At 37.0% G+C, this 23,666-nt stretch overlaps 1 protein-coding gene across 1 annotated transcript; it reads right to left on the bottom strand.

The window, feature by feature from the left end:
- Positions 1 to 1,962: 1,962 nt before the first annotated feature.
- On the bottom strand, positions 1,963 to 20,123 carry LOC141509294 (olfactory receptor 2L3-like). Its single transcript, XM_074218722.1, has 2 exons — positions 19,592 to 20,123; positions 1,963 to 2,396 (listed from the first exon to the last, which is right to left on the bottom strand). Exons 1-2 carry the CDS (start codon positions 20,121 to 20,123, stop codon positions 1,963 to 1,965), a joined length of 966 nt encoding a protein of 321 aa, XP_074074823.1.
- Positions 20,124 to 23,666: the final 3,543 nt, after the last annotated feature.

The following is a 23,666-nucleotide window of genomic DNA, read 5'->3' as shown; positions in this document are numbered from 1 at the left end:
TTTAGTCTCTCTCTCCTCTTGTTACCTACAAAAGGAGGATATCACTTAAACTAAATGTCTTAATTCCTGTGAGGAAGAAGGGAGAAGCAAGGCAGGACCATGAGCACCTCAAGGAACTGCTGGGTCTCTGTTTCACTAAGAAGCACCTAAACTCACAGGCTCTTGATAAAGTGAAGGACACACATTGAAGCTGCAGAGGAAATAATGAGTAGAGTGGAAAGATTTGGATTGAGGAAAAAAAGACTATTTTGGAGAAGTCTATGCTCTGCCACAGCCATTCAAATTCTCAAGGCTTGAATTTACCCATATGTGAATTGAATCATTCTTGGATTCTTATGTTGACCCTTTTTCCAGTTTTACCAGAGCAATAGTTGTTTCTATTTCACAATTCAGTCCTTGCCCATGATCTCCACTTTGGTTAATTACTAAAGTTAAATGAGGATGAGGAAGACAGAAACAGTGTCTTCAATGATTCCTTCATCTTGTGTCTGATCTCTGAAAATAAGCCAAATTAGTCAATCTATGATTACATTACAACTGATGAAATAAAACTGTTGAGTCTAAAAATAGTTGATGGGAGCTATGAATAGAGAAAAGGTAAGACTCCTTGAGTCAATGTATTCATAGAATATTCTTCTTAATCACAACTATGAAGCAGATCAGATGCTATCTAAACTGATACTTTCCAGAGTATGTTTTCTAATTTTCTATTTTTCTCATTGTCCTGGAATTGGAAATTCCCTTTTGTAAGTCAACACATGGTTTTACCATATGTAGCTCATCTTTTACCTTCACTCGTCCTCTGCTATAGAAAAATCCCAATCCTACTTTAATATGAGTGATCTTTAAGTAACTGCATAAAAGAATGCTATCTCTGCTCTAAGGAGTCACAGGTCACTGAGAGTTCATTTGGGAATAGTTGGCAACTACTAGCTTACAAATAAAGAGAATATAATAAGAATTTATTTCTTGATTTGTTGTCAACACAAAAATTTAAGATAACAAATTTCTTAAGGGAAAAAATTCAGGTTATCAAGAGATACACGAAAAAAAGAATCTTCAAAATCACCAAAAACTAGAGAAATGTCATTTAAAGCAATTAAAATTGTATGTAGCAATGATAGATAGATAGATAGATAGATAGATAGATAGATAGATAGATAGTTTACAAAGTAGAACATGAAAAATATAATGGGGCTTATTGGAAAGAAGTCATCCCATTAATATTCCCTTGATATAGGTATGAAAATGGACCATTATTTTCCAAAGAAATTTGGAAAAGTTACTAAAGTTTGAAAAAGTTACTAAATGACATATTCTTTGATTATAGGACCTCTAACTAAAAAGACATGCAAGAAAAAAGATAAACACAAATAAGTAAAAAATCATTTATGGCCGATTTCTTGTGGGCCCAAAAATTACAAAATATTTGGGTGTCCCATAAAATGGAGAACAAGTGATGGTTGTCCCTTAAAAACATAGGAGACACTTACAGAGAAACTGGGGAAGACTTGTGTACACTGATGTAAAGGAAGGTAAATAAAATACCAGAACAATTTCCAAAATGACAATAGCACTGCTACTACAAACAATTTTGAAACAATCAGGAATGAAGATCATCAAAAAGACCAAACATAATTTGGGAGAAATCTAAATAAAGAATTTTACCTTTCTAAAAGAATAGTGATGTGACACACATTTTTGGAGATGGCCAATATTGAGATATTTTTTGATCGATATTTCCAAGTGCTACAGTGATTGGCACATTAGTTTATTTGTTTCCAAGGGGAATATGTGAGAGAGATAGAGAAAAAGTAAATACATATTGATTGAAAAAAATAAAATTTGAAATAATGTTTATGCAGGACAGAATGGATTAAAATGGCATTTGTACTTATCTGTCAAGTAAAGGACCTCTGGGATGTGAAAGCTAAGACTGCTTCTGAATCTATTTTTGTGAGTTTATATGCCCAGACATTGTTTTTGGAATTGTCCAAAGACTCTCTGCAGGGCCCCCAACACTTCCTTATTTCTCAGGCTATAGATTATGGGATTAAGCATGGGAGTGAGAATAGTATAGAAGACAGCCAATTTCTTGTCTTCTTCTGGGGAGCGCAGTGATGGAGGCCGTAGATATGTATATACAAATGGTGCATAGTAGAAGGTGACCACAGTCAGGTGGGAAGAACAGGTAGTGAAGGCTTTCTTTCTCCCTTGTGATGAGTGCATATGATGGACAGCATAGAGAACCCGGCCATAAGAAGCCATAATGCCAATGAAAGGAACTGAAAGAAATATGTTGGTGCTGAAGAGAACAGTGTACTCATAGGCCCAGGTATCCATACAGGCTAGAGGCACCATGGCAGGGACATCACAAAAGAGGTGATGAAAAGACACTGGAGCAAAAAGCAAAAATATCTGAGACTTTTCCAGGAGTCCTGTCTTCTTTATCACTTCTTTGTCCTCAAATAAATATGTACATGCATATACATAGAGAACTATCTATTTTATGTGTTGATTTTCATTAGCAAATACTAAATTATTCTCTGTAGTAATTGTAACTGATGCTTGTGTGTATGTATATCTATGTCTATATGCATATGATCTTGTGGGCAATAGAGAGAATTCAGAATGAATGAAAGTCTACCTATATGAAGTATCCATGGCTTAACTTGTCCTGGAAACCTCTTAGTCAGGTTTGGAGTTTTAAAACTACTAAAATGCATAATTAGAGAAAGGCATAGGTACTGATTAGTGGTAGTAGTTTCCAATTACGTATGATCTTTTGTTAACTAAAAAATTATGTGTGTGTGGAGGATGAGGTGCAGAAGAGTTTGTGGAATATTAGAACTGCAATGACTTCAAGAAACTGGACTGAGGGCTCCTCTCTCCCACCTTTTTATTAAGTAATTTTAATAAAAACAATTTCAATCACTCAGGACTAAGTATTCAGGAGTCATTTATAAAACTTTTGGGGTTCGTTCAAGATATTAATATGAATCTCTTTTCCTTATATTTTCCTGGAAAATACACTAGAAAATAATGCATGCAAATGGCTTGATTTCAATCCACTTTCTTGGTGTTCTTTCATGGGGAAGTATCTCAAGAAGATTGACCCAGGTTTGGAGCCAAGAGTGATTAAATTGCCAAGGAGTAGAAAAGCAGTATAGGGGCATTTTCCAAGTTTACATTGGTGACCAGAACCACCTTAGACTTGCTGAGAAATCTTCCAGGTGGGGGAGACTTGTCCCAAAAAGAGAAGCCAGAGGAATCTAGGATGCCCTGAAGAAGGGGTATTTGGTTTCCCTCTCCAGGAATTTCCATGTGGTCAGCAGCTGGAAAATAAGGAAGCCTAGAGAAAGGAAGCCTATTGGATTTGGATTGTAAGACAAGGTCTCAACAAGTCATCAGAGTTGGAGAAGTCATTTTGGAACCAATTTAGGAGATGCAGAAGGACATTGGATATCTAAATGGGAGAAGAGAACAGAGAAGGGGTCACACTGGACCTGTTCATCTCCAATGCCTCTTACCTATGTGTACATTATTTATTTCAGGGGATTTGTATTTGTAACTTCTCCTTCACTCTTCTTGTGGAGGTTCTGCAATGGATTTAGGAAAATCAGCACTGCTTCCAGCTTCAAAGAATAGTCAAAAGGCATCTCAAAGGCTCAGAACAAAGAGAAGTCAAACCGGGGTTCCCAAAGAAAGCAGCATTCAGAAATTGTTGTGTAAGCATCCCGCATGCTCTACCTGTACTTTATGGCCTTGGAAACAAAGTGCCTGCTCTCTGGCCTCTAATTCCCAACCAAAGAAATCCAAGAACCCAGAAATAAAGCAGGATTCAATTGATGATGGGAACCTGTCTATCAAGCTGAGTAACCAGACATGTTGCTAAATACTGAGTTCCTTCAGTTGACCAGACACCCTTCAATTAGGCAATCCCTCAAAGTTTTTCCAAGCACCCTTTTCTTCTTTAGCTCTGAAGTCCAGAAGATTCTAGAGATACACATTGAAAAGAGAGTAAATTTCCAGAGATGGGGCTTCCCCAAGAATAGAAGAGTTACTCAAGCAACTCAGGCCAGAATCCTTTAATCATTACTATAGGGGTAGCAAATAGACACTTTCATTCCAGAGGAGGTGTCCAAGAGATCTACAGCAAAGATGAAGACTACAGCCCCTCACCATCGGGGGGCAGACCAGCCTGGACCATCATTCTTGTGCTCTCAGTTTCTCCCTGATGAATTGGGAAAAAAAGAGAATTAAAGAGAACTTCTGAAGAGTCCCTAACACTCATAAATATGGAACTGTCTTCTCCTTTAGTCCCAGTCCTGAACAACTTCTGTCTCCTGAAAGGCAGGACAAGTGGAGTCAAGACTAGATGTCTACAATTTTTCTGGGGTCTTCCCTTTCTGCACAGTGAATCTCTGGTAGCCTCCTTGAAGAGGAATGATTCCATCTCCTCACCCACCACCACCAAAATATCTCCTCTCTGAACAATACTCCCTTTTTCAATGAAATATCTGCCACATTCTAACACATATTTTTCATCTGCTTCAATCAGGAGCTTTATCAAAGCCCCTGAAGAAACTCAAATTAGAGTACCATTTCTCTCTGTAGATGAATATGAAACCTTAGCGTGGCATCTACTACAAAGACATTGGGTCTATTGGGTCTGTCCTCACTAACACAAATGCCTCCACTGTCCCAGAACCCCCTTGATCATGAACTTGGTGAGACAAAACAGGCCCTCATTCCTCCTTGGTCCAAAATGAATGTCATCACTATGGAGCTTTTGTTCTTTCCACACCATATCAGAAAGCTCCTTGAGTTCCATTTTCAGAGGTGGCTCCTCCAGCACCAGCCAACTCAGGACATTCTGTGGCCCTGCTTCAGTCCCTGGATAACTAGCTACAAGTCCCTAAGAGCACCTCACCCAAGGTTCAGAAGAGATTTCACTAGAATGAAAATCCCCAAATCAAATGGGCTCAAGCACTCCCAAGATGACTTCAGCTTGTGTCATGAAGCCTTAAATAAATCCAAGGATTTTTCACATAGAGAAAAAAAAAATGTCTACAGATAAAACAAGGAATCTTTCCTGATATATGGTTACGTGGTTCATGAGACACTAAGAACCACTTGTCAGCTGGAGATCTTCCTACCCAGAGAACTTTGGAAACTGCTCATTCCAAAATGGGTCCAGAAGGCCTGACTTTCAAAGTTACTAGTGCAATAGTATAGATGGAGCTGAACATGGATCAACAGATATTAACACCACTGGGTAAAACCAATCAGCAGTCAGATCAGATTGTGACCCTCCCAGAGAGTGTGATTGAGAACCTGGAAAGAATTTTGAGATATAAGTACTTGAGACATAACTAATCCTTCTTATCAGAATTACCTACTCTTTATTATGTGGCTCTCTATAGGGAAATGTCCCCTTGCTTTCTGTTCAGGCAGTGAAATATCTCCCTTTTTCTCTGAATGACTTTCTGATTTTGCTTCTCATACTTTTAAGCCTAATCATCTCACCTATCCCATGGGGACTTCTATGCCAACTCTATTTTGCATTGATTTCTTCCATTTTAGAATTGAGACCACATTAGAGTCAGGACTCCATATACAAATACTTGAAATATTTGTAATAGATTTATGTATTTTGACTTTCCCTCCATGGCAGATCTGCTATATATTCTCAAGAGGAAAAAGACTGCCCCTAATTCTTCCCAATTCCCCTTTGAACTAACCACTATAACAATAACACTTGAAAAAAATACCAAAGAACCTTGAATTGCGACCATGGCATTGGAGCTACAGAGATAGAGAGAGTTGAGAAGACCTTCCATTTCCTCCTATTGACACATTCTGGCTGGGTGCACATCTAAGTTTCAAAGTTAGAGAGTAGATCCTGATCCACAATTGAAGAGGGAATGCATTACCCAGAGTTTTGTAGACAATCCAAATCCCAAGGCATGGGGAGGGAAAGTGAAATAAAATTCTTTGCTGATAAACTCAAAGAAAAACATGTATTTGAGTTTTATGTATACACATCTACACTGTTGTTCACTCATTCAGTTGTGTCATCATCTTTATGATGCTGTGAACCATACACTTGGTTTTCCTGACAAAGATACTAGAATGGTTTGCCAGTTCCCTGTCCTGTGAACTAAGGTTAATAAGCACTCATTCATATATGTGTATGTATGTGAAATTACTTTTTAAAGTATTAAGCGTAGACAATACATCAGGGTTACAAATGTCAAAAAGAAATATTATTAGCCTCTAGGAGTTTACATTTGAATAAGGAAGGCAGTATGTGCATGGATGTGATGGGAGACTTGGACTGAATACTGACTGCAATGGTTGTTGTAATCATGGGGGAATTTATTGACATGAGCTATCAAGGGCGAGAACAATGAGATCAACTGGCATGTTCAGATTGGACTAGTGACAGAGAAGTTGTCCTGTTATGTCTTAGGGAGGTTGGGTGGGAGCTGGGTCTAAAGCAGGAGTATGAGTGTGTAGGCAGTCAGTGAAATCAACCTCCCAAACTCCCAATGTTCACACACGCACACACACACACACACACAAACACATGACTATACACATTTACACATTCATAAGGATTGAGTTTTTAATTGCTTTAGTAAAATGAACTCAAAGGAGAGGACAATCCCTCCACTAAGGCAGGTCAGAATTTTGTTTTAACTTAGTTACTTAATCACAGTCCAGAGCAGGTAGAGGTTAAGTAACTTGCCAGGTGTCATATGATTATCAGGTAACAGAGTAGGATTAAAGCTCAGGTTTTCTCTGGAGCCAGTTTTATTCATTCCATGGCACTGCCTCTCATACTCATGAAATCTCTTGTTATTTCTGATATCCAATATACATATAGAGACATTTCTGGAAAATACTTCCTGATGACAATATATTATCTAGATCTAAATGTTGGATTCTGGGACTCAGAGTAGATGAAACACATCGATACTCAAATATATATGATTATTATCTCAGATGCTTTTAAAAGAGAATCAAACAATGGAAGATTTCTATCAAAACCATTCTGTACATGAGAAACTGTAAAAAGAAAACTCAATAAAAAGATATGTTTTCCAAATAAAGCAATATGGAGATGAATTCGGTTTGCTAGTTTTCTTAAAATAATCAGATTATTTTTTAGATTGTTGAAGATTCAAGTCATTCACTCATTTCAATGATTCTGATTTGAATATAGGGAAAGAGAATATCAGTGAAGAGCAGCATTGGCTTTGGAACAAAGTTAGCTACGGCTGACTATCTGGTCTCTAATTCATTCTTCTATGTGAAAATATTCTGAGAGGAAATCCCCAAGAGTACCAGTGTTATAGCTAGAAGACCTAAATGGCTATCTGGGTCTCCTACACTCAACTTGAGTCATGTCTCTCATCATGAAAACTGTCATTGTTAATGCAAGGCCTTTGGGGAGCACAGATTAAGTAGGGAATGCTTCAGAATAGCAACAATAATAATAATAATAATAATAATAATAATAATAATAATAATAAACAGCTACTATTATCATTATAAAGGCAGCTAGATTGTGGAGTGACCCTGGACAAGTCTTTTAACCTAGCTTATTCCAATTTCTTACCTATAATGTGAGCTGACTAAGGAGATTTCAATTCATTCCGTATCTTTGCCAAGGAAACCACAAATGGGCTCACATAGTATCTGAAATGAGTGAACAACAAAGAGCACAATTAATATCAATAATAGTATTTAACCTAAAGAACCCCAAATAATGCCAAGAGGAGTCTGATCCAAGTAAAAAAGTGACTGAACAACAACCAAATTTAAATATTGCTCTCTCTGATAATAGGTATGATGCTTAGGGCTTTATGGCATTACAAGTTTTATATTATTTTATTTTAAAGGGGTTTATTTAATATATGATTTTAAAATTTTATTTTATTCAAATTTTTATTTCATTCAATATTTTATTTATATTACCTGACAATGATATATTTTTCAATTGGCAAACATCTTTAAAGGTATTTGATATTTCCCTCTTCCTCTGTTGAAAGTCTCAAATTCCTAACATAGTCACATATCAAAATCTACACTTTATTTCCATTGCCAGTCTTTTTCATTCTCTGGAAATCTTCACAATGTTATCAATTCAGAATATATGAGGGTGAATATTTTTATCCACCTATTGAAGAAATGACTGCATTGCTTCAGTAATTTAAAATAGTAACAACATTTCATGAAAAGACTAGTAATCCTAATAATCACAAATGGTATCCTCAAATAAATCTTCCAAATTATTTGTGAGCTCTTGACGTTAGCCAAGTATCATCTGTGCTGGTCATGATAAAGTATCTCAGTAAGTCAAAAAAGAGCACTTGAACCTGGGGGAAGGCAGAGGAGATTGCCTAGCAACATTACAAAGCATCATCCTAAGTGCTTGTTGTTCAGGTGTTTCTGCCATTTGTTATTCCATTCAGGCTTTTCTTGACAATAATATTGAAACTGTTTTTCTTTTGTGAGTTCTAGATGTAGATAAGAAAACCTAGACAACAATGAATCAAGTGACTTGTTCAGATTCACATTTTAAGTTTCTGAGACCAGTTTTGAACTCAGGTCTTCTCAACTCCAGGTCTGACTCTCTATTCATCCACTGTGACGCCTAGCTACCACTTATCCAGTCACCATTTATAGAATGTTGTTTCATTACAACAATTAAGATGTTCATGGTGAGAAGTCTTAGGAAACATTCTTTTTTATTTTAATATTCTGTCTTTAGGGATGACTCATTGGAAAGACAGTAGAATCTATAGGATTATAGCAAGAGAAAAGCAAAAGATATCAATAAAATCTTTTTTATTAATTTAAAATCTGTTCTAAGCAGTGAATAGGGTCTAGCATTGGGGTCAGGGTTCAAGTTTTGCCTGCCTCTGACTAACTGAATGAAAATGGATAAGTTAAAACCTCTCAGTGTCCCTCAAAATTTCTCCAAAGGTGGCATCATGAAGAAGTTGCTAATCTGTATTGCTGGGGAAACTTTCCACAATTAGGAATTAACAGGCCTTAACAATAAAACATAAATGATCACTAATAGCATCATTTCTTCAGATATAATGTCAAAAGAATCTGAGTTCAGGTACTGTCTCTACTATTCCCATTCTATTTATCTTTGGGAAGGCACTCCCTCACTGAGACCCTCTGTCATTAGGTTTAAAATCAGATGGTCTCTGTGGGTTCTTTCTTCCCTAAATATTCTCCCCACACTGATCTTAGATTGTTTTTTTTTTTTTTCTGTCTGATTGAAACCTTGTAATTCATAATGCCAAAATATCCAATTGGCTTAATCACTCAGACCCTGGTGCCATAGTGTGGAGTGCTTTGGACCTGGAGTCAGAAAGATTCATGAACTAAGTTCAGTTCTGGCCTCCAACACTATCTGTGACCCTGGGTAGATCACTTCATTTTGCTCATCTCAGTTTCTTTATCTATATAATGAACGGGAGAAGGAAATGCAAACCATTTCAGTATCTTTGCCAAGAAAAACCCAAATGGAATCACAAAGAGCCAGCCATGACTGAATGACTAAATAATAACTACTCAGATTCTACTTCTGAAGGCTTAACAAATAGGACATTTTGGCAAAATTCTCCATTGAATGAAGAGATGAGTCTAGTCATGTTGCATCACGGAGATGCCATTTGGATCTATCGAACCAATCTACTTTTTTCAAAAGGGAATGAGGAGATATGATCTCAGGAGAAATGATTTGTTAAGATTAGTCAATTCAGGTACATGGCTAACTTCCACAATCACCTCAGGAAAGCCTCCCATGCACCACAAACCCTGTTCTCTCACCACATACATATATAGAATGTACCCAACACCCTCCTCACCAGCTTCTAGGAAAAAGATCCCTTTGTGACAGCTGCCTTGTTCCTCAACTCAGCTACCTCTTGTCTCATGTAGATCAGTGTCACTGTATGAAATTAGGCAACTTAAAACTCATGTTTTCCTTACCTAGGAGTAACCAAAATTATTAGCTGCCCTGAAGATATTCAACAGTGTTTTTTTTTTTTTTAAAGCAAACTCGAGGAACATCTTTCTTTTTCAGTCTAAAGTTGGGAACAGTATCAAAAAGAATTCAATTTTCTTATACTTACAGATGAGATGAAGAAAGAGCCCAGGATCAAAGTTAGTGGCAGGAGATTTCAGATGACTAAGATTATCCCAACCTTCCTTCTAGAGCACCTTAACTTTCTATTCCCTATTGCACAATGACTGTTCTGATTTTTCTTTCTCCTATATTCAGTCCTTCAATTACAATTATTCTCCCACATAGTTCCACATGTGCATGATATATGTCCTTCAACTTTCTTTCTCAAGCAATCCTGAACTCCTGGATTAGGAAAAAAAAAAGTCTTTCAGAGAAAAGAGCTTCCTTCCTGCTTTTAAGGAAGATCATCTACATCTCATCACTGATGGAGGAAATACTCTTCATTTAAGAAGGTTATTCCACAGAATCCTATGTTCCAATGTTTTCTCCCATTTAACATATGAATTTATATTTTTCTTTCTAATTTAAATCTCATCATATGATGGGAAAATTAGGTTTGAAATAATAATGTTATATTTAGCAACCAGAATTTGGTCCCAAATCTACCACTTACTAAAATTTATCTTTTTAGGCTTTGCTCACTTAATTTCATTATTCTTTTATTTTCTCATTTATAAAATGGGTATCATATATCATTTAGGAATATGTAGACTCCTATACAAAGAAGTAATAAAATAGAAAAGTCCTCCAGGAAGTGCTATTAAAAGTGAGCTTCCATTATTTTTTTATCAATTATTGTACATGTGTATCTCCCACCTTCCAGTCCTCAATAGGAAATTTGCTTAGTAATCCATACAAGGTCTTTTATTTAAACACATGATATGATTCTATTGTTCTCTCACCTCTACATTTGATGATGCTGATCACACCCTTAGGATGCCTTTCTCCATCCTCATAATTTTTCCAAAGCCAGTGGTTGTGCTGAAAGATCAACTTGGAATAATACAAGAATCATTTTACATGCTCCTCTATACTCTTTCTAGAGTGTCCCTATTGTCCAAGTCTTTGGGGGCACCCTTTTACCTGACAACAAATAACTAATATGAGATTTAGTTTTTTTGGAATTAAACCTGACTCTGGACCCATGAAAACATGTTCTTCTCTCTTGAGACCACTGCTGGTTTGTACATCTACCAATGACAATCCAGAGGGACTAGTTTGATATGGCTTCATTGACAAATAGAATAATGATAGAACATCAAAGAAGGACACACCTTGAGAAATCATCTCTTTCAATCCCTTCAACTTAAAATTGCAGGTACTAATCTCTAGGGAGGAGAAGTCTATATTTACACATCAAACCACTGATCAATTCAAAACTACAACAAGTGACTTCCAAGTAATGTTTCATGATCTTCTCATCATTGGAAAGGCTGGAAATATGAAGCTCAAAGTAACCTCCATGTTCATTTAGTGAAAGGCACAATAATCTATGGGACTTTAGGTAACAAGCTCCATATGTGTCCCAGGTATGTAATCTGCTGATTCCATCCCCAATACCAAATCTACCAAGAGTACCTTTTTTTTGGGGGGGTCCCATTTTCTTCACATAATAGTACAACTGAAATCACAAAAGCATGCCATTACACTGCTCTTCAGCAAGAGAACATTTATATTTATGTGTCATAAATCTATTTGACTGCTAATCTTGGGAAGACTATGAACCCCTTCTCAGACTCACAGGCTTAAATGTTTAAAGCAATGTTACAAAGTTACAAAAGGAATCACTTATAGTGTAATAAAGTAATAACAAACAAAACAAATTCATTGACCAAAGTATAAAACTCTTGTGAGAGACAAGACTGCAATGAGAACAATCAGAATAAAAACTATAGGACAAAAAAAAAGAAAAAAAAGACTGTATGGCAATCTTAACTCATCAATGAACATGCCAATAAAAGGTAAATTTATAAGCCTGGATCATGTGGGGAATTGACAATAAGCAAGTGCAATAATGACTTGTACACAACCAAATTTGAGTCCTTGACTGCAATCCTAAAAATCTGACATGTACAAGCATTCTTATAAAGAGGATGAGACAAGAGGTGGAACAAAGTTATCCTTTTTGAAGGACAGGATTTCTCAGGAGCTCTCTTCTAAAATATTCCAAAAACCTTAAAATTATTACTCTAACTAATTTTTTAGAGACAGAACCCACAGAAAGATCCAGTGAGACAATTGTCCAACCCAAGATAATCTGGAAGATCATGGGAGAATTCTATTCTATGAGGCTGGAGGGAGCAACAGCAGAGCCATGATCACCAGGCAGAAGCAAAGGAGCTCAAATCTTCTGGGAACAGTTCACAGTGTGTCTATTGTCTATCGGACTGTCAGCTCAAGCAGCAGAAACAGTTTCTGACCTGCCAAGCCAGTGAACACCAAGCACAATTTGGAAAATCAGCAGAAAAACTCTGCCAGAATATTGTGGAGCTCAGGTCAGTATGGCCCTCAGCACAGCCCAGCTTCCCAAGAAAGGGAAGCAGGCCCCCAGAGCCACCCATAAGGAAGCTGCAGGCAGCTGTTCCCATAAACCTCAACCCATGGAATGGAAGGGGGTTGGAGGAGACTATCAAGGTCCCTCCTCTGTCCCTGAGCCAGAACTCTGGTGCTGTGTCCTATTGAGACCCTGGTTGAAGTCTGGGCTCTCATACTATCATAGAAGAGCATGGACCCGCCTCACAGCTCCAAGGCAGAGGGGAGGTCTTGGGGTCACCCACAGACCAAAGCACAGACAGGAGAGTAGTCAGACCCTCTCATAAGGCCATAAATGAACTGAGGTCCTTGCAGGGGTGGCCTAATAATGTACTCAAAAGCTTGGGAAGCACTTCAAAACCAGGGCACAGGTTGGGTAAATGAGTAAACAGACAAAAAAGAACTTGACCATAGACAATTACTTTGGTCCCATGGAGGGACAAAACAGAAACTCAGAAAATGACAAAGTACAAGTTTCTGCATCTAAAGCCTCCAGGAAAAATAGGAGTTGGTTTCAGGCTATGGCAGAGCTCAAATTTTTTTTTTTGAAAATCTAAGGGAGGTAGAGGAAAAATTGGGAAGAGAAATGAGAGTGATGCAGGAAAAACATGAAAGCAAAGTCAATAGACTTAGTCAAGGAGATCCACAAAATGCTCAGGAAATCAAGTTAAAAATCAGTTTAGGTAAAATGCAAAAATCAGTGCAAAAGTTATTGAGAAGAATGCCTTAAAAAGCAGAATTGACCAGATGGAAAAGAAAATAAGAATGCTCTCTGAAGAAAACAAATCCTTCAAATGTAAAATGGAGCTAAAGGAAGCTGATGACTTTGTGAGGAATCAAAAAAAAAATAAAACAATCCCAAAAGAATGAAAAACTAGAAGAAAACATGTAATATTTCATTAAAAAAAAAACTGACCTGGTAAACAGATCCAGAAGAGACAAAATAAAAATTTTTGGGCTACCTGAAAGACATGATGGGAAAAGAGCCTTGACTTCAATTTTAAAGAATTTCTACAGGAAAATTGCCCTGATATCCTAGAAACTGAGGGTACAATAGAAATTGAGAGAATCCAACAATCTCCTCCTGAAAGAGATTCAAAAAGAAAAATAAATGAACCCCAGGAATATTAAAGCCAATTTCCAGAACTCCCAAGTAAAAGAGAAACTATTACAAGCAACCAGAAGGAAACAATTCAAATATCATGGAGCTGCAGTCAGGATCACATAAGACTTAGCAGTATCTACATTAAGAGCTCATAGGGCTTGAAATATAATATTCCAGAAGACAAAAGAACTTGGCATGTAACTGAGAATCAACTATCCATAAAAACTGAATATCCTCTTCCAGGGAAAAAATGGACATTCAATGAAACAGGAGAATTTCAAATATTTGTGCTGAAATGGCCAGAGCTGAACAGAAAGTTCAGATCTTCAAGTACAGGACTCAGGTGAAGCATAGAATGGGTGAACAAGAAGGGCAAATTATGAGGTACTTTATGATGATGAATTGTGTATATTCCTCTATGGGATGATGATGCTGACAGTACTCATATGAACCTTTTCATTTACTAGAAAGAAGGAGATTTTATAGAAAAGGCACAGGAGGGAGCTGAATTTGAAAGTATAATATATTGTAAAAATGGAGTCAATGGATGAAAAGGGGAATGTACTAGGAGAAAAGTAAAGGAGAGGTAGAATGGGCTAATATATTTTATGTAAAAGAGGCCAGGAAAATGCTTTTCAATGGAGTGGAAGTGGGGGGAAGGTGAGGGAGATTGATGGAGCCTTCATTCTCATGGGAAATGATTCAGAGGAGAGTAAGGGGATGGAAGAAAGGGGATTGGGAAAGAGGTGTAAGTGATAGAGGAGAGTGTAGATAATGGGAGAGGGTAGTCAGATACAATACTTTTTGTGTTAATTTTTTGCAAGATGATGGGATTGGGTAGCCTGTATGGGACCACAGGGCTGGCTACTTATTGGGTCTCTGGGATAAAATGTAAACTTCAATCCTCTTGGCACCAGGGTCCATGCTGTACCACTCGACTGCCCCATAGCATGCTTTTGAAGAGAGACAGAATGAAAGGAGAGAGAAAATAGAATAAATGGGACTAGGGAGGAATGGATGGAGGGAATTACAATCAGCAGCAGCAGCTGTGGAAAAATATGGAAGTAACTTCTCTAAAGGACTTATGCCAAAGAATGCAATCCACCCCAAAGACAGAGATGATAGTTTCTGAATGCAGACTGAAGTACATTTTTTCTCTTTCTTTCACTCCATTTTTCATAAGACTTTTTTTGGGGGGGGTGAAGGGGGGATTACAAGACTAAGTGATATGTAAATAAATAAAATGTAAATTAAAAATTAAAACAATAAGACAAAAAAACTAAAGAGGATGAGACTAGTCTGAGTAAGACCTGAGAAGAAGAAAGAAAGAAGAGGGAAGGAGATTAAGAGAGGTGAGTGAAAAAGAGTCAAAAAAAGAGACAAAAATAGAAGAAAAAAGTCAAAAAATACAGAAAAATAGACAGAGGGGCAGAGATAGACACAGATAGAGAAAGATATCAAGGATTGCAGAGACATAGACTGAAACAGAGGCAATGAGACACACAGAGAGAGTATGAGACAGAGATAGACAGGCAAAGAAGAGAAAAACAAGTAATGATAAATCATTGCTTTGTGTCTGAGCTCTAGGTCAGAAGACATATACCCTGGGCAGCAGCCATGCCTTGCTTAGAGGTCTAGAATTCTTCTGGGTGATCAGGCTTCTTTCTTTCTCTATCACTTGCCAGCAGAACCCCAGTTTGGAACACTGCACCTTGAATCCTGCTTCTATCTCATTGGTTAGATAAGAAAAGAAGGGAAAGAGTGGACTTTTACCCATTCACAGAGGCAAAGAAATGGAGGATCAAGTCACTGACCAGGCTCTAAGACTTTTCTGAGGGACCCACCAAAAGTGTGGAAGCCAGAGTAGTATCTCAGGCAAGAGAAGGGAAGGTAAAGGACTCACATGCCCAAATTCTACCTACTTCTGATGAAGTTAGATATCATGTTTATCTGTCTCCTCCAAGCTCTACCTTCAAATGGATTCAGGGTCTGGATTATTTTGGGAGCTCCATCTACAAAGGTCAGTTGGGAAGGGACTGTGACCCCTAGTAAATTAGCAGAGGTTCAACTCCTTTCTCAAGGTGCATAGCATTGGATCAAGGCATTCTAGTACTATGCCCATGACAGAAAGGTATTCCTCTTATCTGTGAAATAGTTCTATACTGACAGCAATTAGGCAAAAAGGGAAGGTCATCTAATCCCATCCTTAAACTTATGCCTAGATCATTGTAAAATCTGATATCAAATAGAACCATCCTTCCAGAATGATATTTTGCCTGAGGGAAGCAATTTTTTTTTGAATTTATATACCAGGATGGCAAGCACAATTTTTTTTCTGGACTAAGAAGGGAAGGAGGGGCGGCTAGGTGGCACAGTGGATAGAGCACTGGCCCTCGCGTCAGGAGTATATGAGTTCAAATCCGGCCTCAGACATTTAACAATTGCCTAGCTGTGTGGCCTTGGGCAAGCCACTTAACCCTGTTAGCCTTCCAGAAATAAAAGCCTAAAAAAAAAGAAGGGAAGATAATTATTCTTTTCAAAGTCTAAGGAGGGCACATTCCATTTCTCATAATAACTAAGAAACAATACAACTTTCACCATTAATAGTTTTTAAATATTTATAGTAATTATTATACATTGACAGTTGCAAAATATTTCTCTTTCTATTCACTTCTTTTTAATAGCAACTGTCTTTTGATCTATCCATCAAATTTCTCCCTTCTCTTTTCTGACTACTGACCTCTTCGGATTCCTTTAATTTCCAATTCACATCTAACCTTCTACAGGAAATCTTTCTTCAATACCTCTTAATTCCAGTTTCTCTCCTCTGTTAATTATTCTCTATTCATTATGTATATCACCTGATTTGCATATTTGCATGGGAGACACCAGCATAAGATTACCCAGCATGGCATGCTCTCATCAATGAAGATGTTGTGCTTTATGAGGAAGAGAGAATTAAACATCATGGGTAACATGATATAAGTATATAGTATCTACCCCAAGTGTTCACATGGATTGTTTGTAACCAACTTATGATAGAACATTCCAAGCTCACATTGATCTGATCAGCCAATTAGACATACTGTAATATGTCTCAATCATAGTGATGTCATCTTAATCTTCTTTGATAATGAAGGTCAAAAAACACTCAATTATTAGATTTTAAACTCCTTCAGGGCAGATTTGGTCTTTTGTCTCTCTTTTTTTCAACTTTGCCCCTTTCCTACATAGTAGGCACTTAACAAAGTTTATTAATTGATTGATTGACTAAGGGGTAACAAAGACATTGTCTATACTTAGATGTTTCAGTGATTTTCTCAGTGGCTCTCGGACAATACTGTAAAATATTAATTTTAGAAATATCTTGCACCTTCTTTAGAACCCAAGCTCCCTTACAGCTGAACTTGACCTATGTGCTTGAATTCATATTGATGAGTTTCCTTGTTTTACAGACTGGAAATTAGCATTATTTTTAGAGGCTATTTGTAAGAAGTAATAAATTTTAATCACATTTCCACATGAGGTAATTCTTTACACATCAACAATGTTATAGCAAAAGTTATTCATGCAGGAAAATGGGTTGATCAACCAATCATAATAAAGGCAGCATCCACTTTGGATCCTGTTTATCTCCTCAAGGGTTAGAACCAGTTCTAGTCAATCTTATGTAGGATAAAGATTAATTTAAAAATCATTTATACATGTTCAAAGAATCTCATACATAGTAATTGAAATACCCCACATAAAATTAGAGCCTCATTAACTGATTATGGGCCCCATGATGAGGAAGGGGAAACATATCAATGTGAAATGGGCAAATAAGGAAGATTGTAAGCCATAAAGGAAAAAGTCAGTATCTTTCATGATTCCTTGATCCTGTTTCTGATCTCTGAATAATGGCCAAATTAGTCAGTCCATGATTACATTATGACTAATTAAATAAAACTGTTGCATCTAAAGGTAGTTGATGGGAACTGCAAATAGAGAAAAAGTGAGATTCCTTGACTCAATGTGTTCATAAAAATGTTCTTCCTAATCATAACTTAGAAGAAGACAGAGTTAAAAGATAGGTTCGGGAGGATATTTCCTAACTTTCTATTTTCCTTATTGTCCTGGACTTTGGGTAAGCCAGCACAATTATGCCAAACGTAGTTCATCTGCTGCCTTCACTCTTCCTCTGCTGTAGAGAAATCAAAATCTTATTTTAGCATGAGTGATGCTTATGTAACAAATTGTATAAAAGATTACTGCCTGCTCTAAGTAGTCTCATTTCATTGAGGGACTATTTTGATATTACTGGCAACTACTAGTCTTGCAAATAAGGAGCTTATGCTGAAAATGTGTGTCTCAATTTTTTGTGTTGACAAATTTTTAAGATTACAGAAGGTTTGGGGTTTCTTTTTAGATTTTTGCAAGACAGTGGGGTTAAGTGGCTTGCCCAAGGCCACACAGCTAGGAAATTATTAAGTGTCTGAGACCAGATTTGAAACCAGGTACTCCTGACTCCATGGCCGGTGCTTTATCCACTGCGCAACCTAGCTGTCCCAACTGCACCACCTAGCCGCCCCCAGAAGGTTTCTTAAGGGGAAAAAAATCCAGGTTATCAACTGAGAGCCAAATGAGAAAAAATGTTTTAAATCACCAATAACTACTGAATTGAAATTAGAGCAATTAAAATTCTGTAATACCTAATAGATTGCAAAGTAGGAACATGAGAAATATTATAGGGCTTATGGGAAAGTAACCATATTAATGTATTCTTGATGTAGGTATGAAATTCTATTGCTATTTTCAAAAGAAATTTGTAATTAAATTGACAAAGTTATTAAATGGTGTATATTCTTTGATTATAGGGCCTCTACCCCCCCAAAAAAAAGGTTCAAGAAAGAAGAAAAGTTCTTATAAGGATAAAATCATTTATGTCAGATTTCTTGAGAGGATGGAAACTGGAAACTACTTGAATTTCCATAAAATGGAGAAGTCTGTGATGGTTGTGCTTTAAAATCATAGGAGAAAGTTTTAGAGATACTGGGAAAGAAATGTGTAAACTGACAAAAAGGAAGGTAAGCAAGAGTACCAGAACAATTTCCAAAATAACCATAGCACTGCTAATACAACAATTTTGAAACCATCAAAAACACTGATCTTCAAAAAGATCAACAATGATTTGAGAGAACTGTAAATAAAGAGTTTTACCTTTCTAAAAGAATAATGATAAGACATATTTTTGGAGATGGCCATTGTTGGGATTTCTTTTTGTTTGACATGTTACTACAATGATTGGCACATTAGTATGTTCATTTTTAGGGGGAGCATGGGAAAGAGAGAAAAATTAAATACATGCAGTGTGAAAAAAAATTTGAAATAATGATTATTTAGGACAGATGGATTAATATGCCCTATAAACTGCTCTGTCAAGTAAAGGATTTCTACTAAGTGGTTGGTAAGATTGTTTCTGGTTCATTTACTGTGACTTTATGCCCCCAGATATTCTTTTTGGGATGAAGATCTCTCAAAGACTCTCTGGAGGGCCCCCAACACTTCCTTATTTCTTAGGCTATAGAAGATGGGGTTAAGCATAGGGGTGAGGATGGTATAGAAGACAGCCAATTTCTTATCCTCTTCTGGGGAGCATAGTGATGGGGCCATAAGATATCTATATACAAAGGGTGCATAGTAGAAGGTGACCACAGTCAGGTGGGTAGAGCAGGTACTGAAAGCTTTCTTCTTCCCCTGTGATGAGTGCATATGATGGACAGCATAGAGAATCCGGCCATAGGAAGCCATGATGCCAATGAAAGGAACTGAAAAGAATAAGTTGGTGGTGATGAGCACAGTGTACTCATAGGCCCAGGTGTCTAAACAGACCAAAGATAAAATGGCAGGGATGTCACAAAAGAAGTGGTTAATGATTCTGGAGTTACAAAAAGGCATAATAAGTGTGTATACTGTATGGTAAATGGAATTGATGGATGAAGAGATCCAGGATCCAGCAATCATCAGAAAACACATTCTTTTGTTCATAAGAATGGGATAATGAAGGGGGTGGCAAATGGCCACATAATGATCATAGGCCATAGATGCTAGGAGCAAACCTTCTGCAGCTGCCATGATCAAGAAGAAGGCACTTTGGAACACACAACCCATCATGGAAATGGAAATGTCCCCAGACAGGTAGTTGACCGCCATCTTGGGAACTGTACTGCAAATGTACAGTAAGTCCATGAGAGAGAGCTGACTGAGTAGAATGTACATGGGGAAGTGGAGATAGTCATCCATCCAGATAAGGAGAATCATGGTTGAGTTGCCCAAGAAAGCAATTAAGAAGATGAGGACAATGAGAAGGAAGAGGAACAGACCAGTTTTGATTGTTGGAAAGAGGCCCAGTAAGAAGAAACCAGTGGTGGTTTGATTCCATTCCTCCATAAGAAACTTTCTAAGTTATTTTCCTGAAAGATAAAAGAAGTGATGAAGAGACATTTTAGATCAAAAAATAAAAATTCCTATGCCTCTTCCAGGAGTCTTCTATTCTTTATCATCTCTTCTCCTAAGAAATATCTACATGCACACACAGAAATAGTTATGCTTTTATGTGTATTGATTTTAAATAACAAATCCCAGATTATTCCCTGAAGCAATTACAATTGATGCCTGTTTTTGTATGTGTATCTATATATTGATATGTATTTGACATTGTGGGCATCAAGATGTATTCAAAATGAATGAAAGACTGTCTATATAAATCAGCCATTATTAAGTTGTCCTGTAAGCTCTTAGGTCTGGAGGTTGAAAACTATTATACTGAGTAACTAGAGAATTACATAGGTACTGTCTAGTGGTGGCAGTTTCCGGTTCTCTATAATCTTTTGTTAATTGAAAAGCTGTGTGTGGGGGGTGGAGAGGAGTTTGTGGAATATCAGAACTGCAATGACTTCAAGAAAACAGACTGAGATTTTGTGGTCCCATTTCTCTGGTCCCATCCAACTTCTGAGACTGCTGCCTTACTCAGTCCTGAGATGCTGAGAAACGTGGTTTCATGAAAGGAACAATGATGTGATAACTCAGAGACTAGGTTTTCACTATGTCTTGAGGAGTGGTTAAGGGTCCAGCATCATGACCTTCTGGAACACTGAGGTGCAGAGCAGTGCAGAGGAAATGCTCATGTCCCAAGTATCAAGAAGCTTGAAATCTAGTCCTAGAAATTGGGTTTGCTAACCAAATTATTGCACCTTTCAGGTGTCACATGCCTTCATCTGTAAGATGAGGACCATGACCATGAAGACCTTGAAGTCATAAAAAAACTGATTTCTTAAACACCCCCATTGACATGATGGCTTCCATCTTTCCCATATTTTTGTTCAAACTCTGGCATATATCCCTTTCCCACTGAAAGACTTCCTACTTTTGCTTCTCATTGTTTTAGACCCAGAGAATTCATCCATCAAATGGGTACTTCTCTGCCATACTTAATTCACATTGATTTCGTCCATCTTAGATTTAGTATCATACTTAGTCAATCCACCATATTCAAATGCTTAAAGTCTTTGTAAGAGTTTTAGATATTTTGGTTTTCTCTCCATGACAGATTATATGTTTATTTTCCAGAGCAACAAACATGCCCCTGATTGTCACATATTCCTTTGTTCACCAAGCACTATAATAATATTTGAAGAAGTACAAAAAATATGAGTTGTGACCATGACCTTGGAGCTTGAAAGGTAACCAGGAAATTGGGGAGACCTGCCTTCCACTTTCTTCTACTGACACATCGTGGTTGGGTGTGTCTGGACAATTAAGTTTCAAAGTTACAGAACAGGTCCTGATGCCCATTTGAAGAGGGAATTCATCACTCAGAGCTTCCAAGACAATCTATTTTTATTTTATTTTATTATTGTTAGACTTCTTTTTGCAAGGCAATGGGGTTAAATGGCTTGTCCAAGGCCACACAGCTAGGTAATTATTAAGTGACTAAGGGCAGATTTGAACTCAGGTACTCCTGACTCCAGGGCTGGTGCTCTATCCACTGTGCCACTAACTTCCTCCAAGACAATCTAAATCCTAAGTATAGGGGGTGAAAAGAAAAATATAACCCTTTGCAGATGCACACACATACAAAAAATGTATTAGAGCTACATATATGCACCTATGCATTGTTATTCAGTCATTCATTTGTGCCATAATTTTTCTGACCATTCTTAATTTTCTTGGCAAAGATACAAGAGTGGTTTGCCATTTCCTTTTCCTGAGAATTAAGAAAATAGACATTTATACACACACACACACACACACACACACACACACACACACATATATAATAAGCATTATCTATGTAAATATATATATATATATATATAAAGTATTAATTGCATTCAATATGCATACAAATGTCACAAAAAAGTTCCTCACCTCCAAATAAGGAAGGTGATGCATGCCAAACTGTGATGGGAAATTTGGACTCAAAATGTAGCAATAGTTATTTTTGACATGAGATATCAAGGTCTAGAACATGTATGTTTGTTTAAGAACAACAATTGGCATTCAGATTGGGCTAATAATGGAGAACTTTCTCCATTAAGGAGAACAGGGATGTGGAATGGAGAGCTGGGTCCGAGGCAGAAAGATGAGTGTGAAGGCAGTCAGTGACATCAACCTCCCACTTCCCCAACACATACTCACAAAGATCATACATTCATTCATAAGGACTGAGTTTGTGAAATTCTTTAGTATAATGAACTCAGTGGTAAAGACAATTCCTCTACCAAGGCAGGTTAGCCTTTTGCAGTAACTTATGTGCTTAATGGCAGTGCAAAGCTAGTAAAGATTAAGTGACTTACCAGGGGACCCATGACTATCATGTATCATAGTAGAATTAAAACTCAGGTTTTTTCTGAGACCAAATTAATTCATTCCCTGGTTCCCTCATACACATGAATTATCTCGCTACTTATGATAACTAGAATGCATATAAAGACATACATGTATGTTTTGTGATAAACACTTCCTGATGGAAATATAATGTCCATGTCTAAATTTAGGACTCTATGGCTAGTTGAATCACATTATCGAACTTAAGTTTGCATGCTTATAACCTCAGATTGTTTTAAAGGAGAAGCAAAATATGAAAAATATATATCAAAACCATCCTGTACTTGAGTAACTGTAAATAAAACCAATAAAAGGAAAGCCTTTTCAAATATAGAAATATGGAAATGAATTGTGTTTGCTAGAGTTTTGTTAGATTATGTTAAATTTGTTGAAGAATTAATTCATTTATTCATCACAGTGATTCTGATTTGGATGAAGGAAAGAGGAAGGAGTTGGAGTAAAGAGTAATCTTGACTTTGGAAAAGGGAGCTAAGTCTGATTACCTGGTCCCTAGTTCATTCTCCAGTATGAAAATATTTTCAATGGAAATCCTTAATCTTATAGATAGAAGACCTAGGCAGGTATCTCCCACATTCAACCTGAGTCATGTTAGGCAAATCCTTTTATCTATCTCATCATGAAAGATGTTCATTCTTATATTTAAGGACTTTGGGGTGGCACCAATAAAGTAAGCTTTACAATAATAAGAAAATAATAATGATGATAATAATAACAGCAACTATTATCACTATAAAGGCAGCTAGATGCGGCAGTGGATTAAGTACCTGGTCTGAAATCAGGAAGATTCTCCTTTCTAGGTTCAAATCAAACCTTAGACTGTGTGACCCTGGACAAGTCTTTTAAAATAGTTTGCCTCAATTTCTTTTCTATAATGTGAATTGATAAAAGGAAATTGCAATCCACTCTACTACATTACCAAAAAACTCACAATGAGGTCACAGAAAAATCTGAAATAACTGAACAACAGCAATCACAGCAGTTATCATCAATAATAATAATGAAGAAAACCCCAAATGGAGTCATGAAGAGTCAGATACAGACTAAAAAAATGACTGAATAACAGTAGAACTTAGGTACTCCTTA

The sequence above is a fragment of the Macrotis lagotis genome, chromosome 1, assembly GCF_037893015.1.
Source record: "Macrotis lagotis isolate mMagLag1 chromosome 1, bilby.v1.9.chrom.fasta, whole genome shotgun sequence".
Taxonomy (NCBI): Eukaryota; Metazoa; Chordata; class Mammalia; order Peramelemorphia; family Peramelidae; genus Macrotis; species Macrotis lagotis.
This window is presented reverse-complemented; position numbering and strand designations above follow the sequence as displayed.